At 53.2% G+C, this 6,000-nt stretch overlaps 1 protein-coding gene across 1 annotated transcript in view; it reads left to right on the forward strand.

The window, feature by feature from the left end:
• Window positions 1-6,000, forward strand: part of LOC119955536 (neurogenic locus notch homolog protein 1-like) — a gene marked incomplete at its 5' end in the record, with an annotated part of 72,981 nt that overhangs the window by 27,731 nt on the left and 39,250 nt on the right. The window contains 3 exons of the mRNA XM_038781809.1: window positions 309-422; window positions 1,355-1,588; window positions 2,624-2,734. Coding sequence (XP_038637737.1) covers window positions 309-422; window positions 1,355-1,588; window positions 2,624-2,734 — 459 coding nt within the window. The remainder of the gene's footprint in view (window positions 1-308; window positions 423-1,354; window positions 1,589-2,623; window positions 2,735-6,000) is intronic.

Genomic DNA, 6,000 nt, shown 5'->3' on the forward strand with positions numbered 1-6,000 from the left:
AGGCCCCTATCCAGGTGGGTTATAGGCCCCTATCCAGATGGATTATAGGCCCCTATCCAGGTGGGTTATAGGTCCCTATCCAGGTGGGGTATAGGCCCGTTTCCAGGTGGGTTATAGGCCCCTATCCAGGTACCCAGGTGCGGTATAGGCCCGTTTCCAGGTGGATTTCAGGCCCCTGTCCAGGTGGGGTATAGGCCCCTATCCAGGTGGATTTCAGGCCCCTGTCCAGGTGGGATATAGGCCCGTTTCCAGGTGGATTTCAGGCCGCTATCTGTTCTCTGATGATCATTCGATATGTTTATCCTCAGGTTTCAATGGGAATTTGTGTCAGATCGATGTGGACGAGTGTGCGAGTACTCCCTGCCAGAACGCAGCCCGCTGTGTGGATGGCCCCAATAAATATCACTGTGAATGTTTGGAAGGTCAGTGTGCCTCTTCCTGCCCCTCACTCTCCTCCCTCAATCCTTTACTCTCCTTCCCTTGCTCCAACTCATTCTCTCCTCACCCTCGTCCTTCTCCCTCTGACCTCCCCCTTTCCACTGAGGATTTTCACATCCCAATCACAGCTTTACCTCAGTATGATCAGCTTCCTCCTGTTTCCATGTTCAGTGTCGGACACTCTGAGCCTCTGTGCTCTCCATCCAATCTCTCAGTTCAATCAAATTTGCTTTGATTTTGAAAGGTGTTGAGCATTCTCTCGGTGACAGGGTTCAGCAGAGATTAGAAACTCATTCACTGTCTAAAAGCCATTGTCGTGTGTGTGAAGCAGAGAGAGTATCTCCCTCTCTCTGTGTCTGTCTCTGCCTCCAACTCTCCCTCTCTCTCACTTTCCCTCCTTTACTCACTCCCTCCCTTTCTCTCCGTCTCCTCGCCTTTATCTCTCCCTCACCCTTTTCTTCTCTCCTCCCTCTCTCCCCCAATCTTTCATAGAATGCCTACAGCGCAGAAGGAGGCCATTTGGCCCATCGGGTCAGCACCGGCCCTCCCAAAGAGCACCCTATCTAGGCCCACGCCCCAACCCTATCTCTGTAACCTCACCTAACCCGCACATCTTTGGACTGTGGGAGGAAACCGGAGCACCCGGAGGAAACCCACGCACACACGGGGCAAACCCCACACAGACGGTCACCCAAGACCAGAATCGAAATCGGATACCTGGCGCTTTGAGGCAGCAGTGCTAAAGACTGTGCCACCTTGCCACCCACTCTCTCCATCTCTCCCTCTCTCTCTCTCTTCCTCTCTCTTCTCTCACTCTCTTTCCTTCTTCTCTTTCCTTTCTTTCTCTCTCTCTCTCCTCATTATTTCTTGCAGCCTGATTGGTGTTTATTTTCTGTTGTGTTGCTTTTTTCGGCAGGTTTTACCGGGACTCTCTGCAAGACGGACATCAATGAGTGTGAGCAGGACCCCTGTCACTATGGGGAGTGCAAGGATGCCATTGCAACCTTTACGTGTGTCTGTAACCCTGGTTACACAGGCCGCGTGTGTGACATTAACATTAACGAGTGTCAGAGTCAACCCTGTCAGAACGGAGGGACCTGCCAGGACAGGATAGATGGCTACGTCTGTGCCTGTCTGAAAGGAACCACAGGTACCGACTCTTCCCCCTTCTGTTCACTTTCCTCACCCACTTCCTCACCCCCAGCCTCTTCCTCACCCTCAATCCTTATCAAATCAATTCCCCCGCCCCCCCCCATTGCAGTTTCGTCCCATTTTCTCTCGAGTGTCCTAAACTCCCCGACCCCAGTGAAAGAAAACAGGTGATTTATTTATTTGTCACATTGTTGTGTGTGGGATCTTGCTGTGCACAAATTGGTTGCCACGTTTCCCGCATTATAACAGTGACTACAGTCCAAGGAGTATCGGTTTGCCGTTCGAGGGGGTGTAAGATGTCTGTGAGCGCTGGGGGAGGGACCCCGTGATCCATGTACACGTTTTGGGCCTGTCGGTAAACCTGTGGAAAGGTTTTGGGGGTCGGTATTTAGCACAACCTCGGGGGTCTTATACGTGGACATGGAGCCCGGTCCCCTAGAAACCATATTTGGGGTTTCGGACCGGCCGGAGGTGCAGACGAGTGTGGGGTCGGATGTTTTAGCCTTCGCCTTCCTGGTCGCTCGCAGGCGTGGCTTCTTGGAGTGGGGGGTCAGTCGCTCAGCCCTATCCCTCGGCATGGCGGGCGGGGGGCAGGGCGGGGGGCGGGGCGGGGGGTTGGCTGCTGGAGTTTCTGACCCTGGAGAAGGTGACGTTTGCTCTGAGGGGGGAGAGTGGGGGGGGGGGGGGGGGGGGGGGGGGGTTCTACAATTCTTCGGTCTTGCTCATCATGAATTTTCGAGAGTTGATTACCGTTGAGAGAGGGGGCCGTTGCTGGGGGGCGGGGGGGCGGGGGGGGGGGGGGGCAGGGTTTTTTAAAATGGGGTTGTTTTGTAAAATCGTTGAAGATTTTTCGAATAAAAATACTTCCCCCAAAAAAGCACCAAATTGGTTGTTGAAGACCTGGGCTGTGATAGGTGTCACCGAGATGCACATCTTTCAGACTCTCAGTGAACAGATTCTCCTAATCATCTTTATTTGTTGTGGTGCTCAAGGTTAAAGTTTTTAATCGCTGGAAACATTATTTTTCCCACAGGTGTAAACTGTGAAACGAATTTGGATGACTGTGCCAGTAATCCCTGTGAATATGGCAACTGCATTGATCAGATTAACAGTTATGACTGTGTCTGTGAGATTGGATACACAGGTAATACTCACTCCTCAACTCAGTAACATCGCCTGTCTCACTCCTGTCCCAGCCTCTCCTGCCTCTGAAACCCTCGCCCTTCGTTATCTCCAGACTTGATTATTCCAACACACTCCTGGCTGCCCACCCACATCCCACCCTGCTGGACTTGAGCTTGTCCAGAATTCTGCTGCTTACGTCTTAACTCGCACCATGTCCCGTTCACCCAGAACCCCTCACCTTCGCTGGCTCTTGATTAAGCAGAGCCTTGATTTTAAACTTGTTGTCCGTGTTTTCAAATCCCACCCTGGTCTCCCTATCTCCGTAACCCCCTCCAGCCCCACGGCCCCCTGAGATATCGGTTCTGCTCTGATTCTGGCTGCTCGAGCATCCCTGATCTTTGTCTCTTGCCCATTGCTGGCCGGGATTCCAGCTCGGTCTCCAGCTAGAGCCCTGGAATTGCCCACCTCAACCCCTCCGCCTCTCCCTCAACCCCTCCGCCTCCCCCTCAACCCCTCCGCCTCCCCTCTACCCCTCCGCCTCCGCCTCAATTCCTCCGCCTCCCCCTCAACCCTCCCCCTCAACCCCTCCGCCTCCCCCTCAACCCCTCCGCCTCCCCCTCAACCCCTCCGCCTCCCCCTCAACCACTCCGCCTCCCCCTCAACCCCTTCGCCTCTCCCTCAACCCCTCCGCCTCCCCCTCAACCCCTCCGCCTCCCCCTCAACCCCTCCGCCTCCCCCTCAACCGCTCCCCCTCTGCCTCCCCTTCAACCCCTCTGCCTCCCCCTCAACCCCTCCGCCTCCCCCTCAACCCCTCTGCCTCCCCCTCAACCCCTCAGCCTCCCCCTCAACCCCTCCGCCTCCCCCTCAACCCCTCTGCCTCCCCCTCAACCCCTCCGCCTCCCCTCAACCCCTCCGCCTCCCCCTCAACCCCTCCGCCTCCCCCTCAACCCCTCCGCCTCCCCCTCAACCCCTCCGCCTCCCCGTCAACCCCTCCGCCTCCCCCTCAACCCCTCCGCCTCCCCCTCAACCCCTCCGCCTCCCCTCAACTCCTCCCCTCCCCCTCAACCCCTCCGCCTCCCCCTCAACCCCTCCGCCTCACCCTCAACTCCTCCCCTCCCCCTCAACCCCTCCGCCTCCCCCTCAACCCCTCCGCCTCCCCCTCAACCCCTCCGCCTCCCCCTCAACCCCTCCGCCTCCCCCTCAACCCCTCCGCCTCCCCCTCAACCCCTCCGCCTCCCCCTCAACCCCTCCGCCTCCCCCTCTCTTTCCACCTTTAAGATTCCCCTCAACATCGACAGCTTTCACCGCGTTTCTGGCCACCTGGCCTGTAGAGTGACGGGTGAAGATTAGAAGCCTATATGATGCTGACATAATCGTGATGTCAGATCACATGACTGGGAAATTCAAGAGATCTGGAAGGAGGGAAATCTGTGATATTGAGTCAAAGTCTAAATGCCTCCAAGCCTGAGAACAATGTCTGGATGGATGGCCATATCCCCACTAATCTGATATGTCGGCAGAATTTGGAATAATAGGAGCACCTCACAGTCATTGATGGTTACTGGCCTTCAATGACTTCACCAAAGTCATCGCGGAATACCAAAATGTTGTGCCAGAGCTCAGCAATCAGTCTATTGGCCAAACATCATTTGTCCTACAGAAGAAATCATTTCTAACGGTCTGGTGCCATAAAATGTCAAGAATGAACAGAATCGCTGTTAGTGTCTCCTTTTCCATCAAAGCTGTAATGGCACCTGGGATTGGGCTTATTTACATTTCGGGGGAAAGCTCTCCTTACTTTCACTGGTCACTACTCGCAGTGGATGCAGAATGTCACAGCAGAAGCAGACACCCAATTGATGCACCACATCTAATCAGAGTGTCCAACGATGGACCGTGATTTGCTGATGAGCTATTCCGCCATTTTGCAAACGAATAAGGCTTCGTCCATTTCACCAGCTCACGTCACTATCCTCAAGTGATGAAGAAGCTGAGAGAGGGGACACGAACCATCGAAGATTTATTGAAGATAAAGAAAGACCTTCGCCTAGCTCTTTGTTATCGGTCCTCACCATTACAGAGTGGTTCCTCACCACCAGAGTGACTAATGGGCCGGAGATTGCGAATACAGCTTCTATCTCGGGAACAAAAACTCAAATCCAAACGTCATCACGAAGGACCGTGAGAGAGTTAAACAAGATCAGGGAAATGACCAGGCTGGAACTTTGATCATAGGCACAGGGTTACGAGTGCCGATGCCTGGGGAGTGAGTATGTGTCCAAGGCCAACAGGGAAGGGACGATCAATGAAAAAACTCCACCACCGAGAGAATACAGGATAGAGACAGACCAGGGTATCATAACGTGAAGCAACAGAACACTAATATCGAGAGTTAGGGATGTCCTTGACCTCAAGAGGATCTCAGGCGGAGATGAGGAAGATTGGAGCAGACAACTCCCAAAACAGCTTTGTGACGTCTGAGACTTTGGGGAAAGATTCGGAGGATGTAAATGTGATGGGGTTGGGGGAGATGTGAGTAAAGGGTTAACATCAGATGTGTCTATGGTGCTAAAGATGTGAGATCACATGACTGCCAAGCGAGATGGGGAAAGGAGGAGAGATTCCAGCTCGTGCCCTCTGTAAATAGAGAATAGTTGTTTTGAGAAAGTACAGATTCAAGAGAATAGACAATCCCCAGAACCCCCGTCTAGACCCCAAAACACACAAACAAACATGTCCGATTATCTCAGTGTTGTACTTTGTTATAAAACGCACCTTCAAACCTTTCATTATGTTGAAGGCATTTTATATAAATGTAAGTTCTTGATAATGTCCCTCCATTGTTGCTCCCACCCTGAAAGATTCTACCCCCCCCCCCCCCCCCCTCTCCATCCAGCTCCTCGGATTATGTTTTTATTTAAATTTCAAGTATCCAGTTCATTTTATTTCCCAATTAAGGGGCAATTTAGCATGGCCAATCCACTGACCCTGCACACCTTTGGGTTGTGGGGGTGAGACCAACGCAGACACGGGGAGAATGTGCAAACTCCACACGGACAGTGACCCGGGGCCGGGATCGAACCGGGAGCCTTGCCGCCGGGAGGCAGCAGTGCTAACCACTTGCAGCTCTGCCTAACTGCCTCTCACACAACCCACCTCCCATTCTTTCCCATGTGACTCACATCAGCTTTCCTGTGAAAGTTAATCCAGAAATTAAATATATTTTTTATTAAAGAGATTTTCTTTTCTGTCTGTCCCCGACCTTAACCCCCAATCGTCCACTGT

The sequence above is a fragment of the Scyliorhinus canicula genome, chromosome 21 (genome assembly GCF_902713615.1).
Source record: "Scyliorhinus canicula chromosome 21, sScyCan1.1, whole genome shotgun sequence".
Taxonomy (NCBI): domain Eukaryota; kingdom Metazoa; phylum Chordata; class Chondrichthyes; order Carcharhiniformes; family Scyliorhinidae; genus Scyliorhinus; species Scyliorhinus canicula.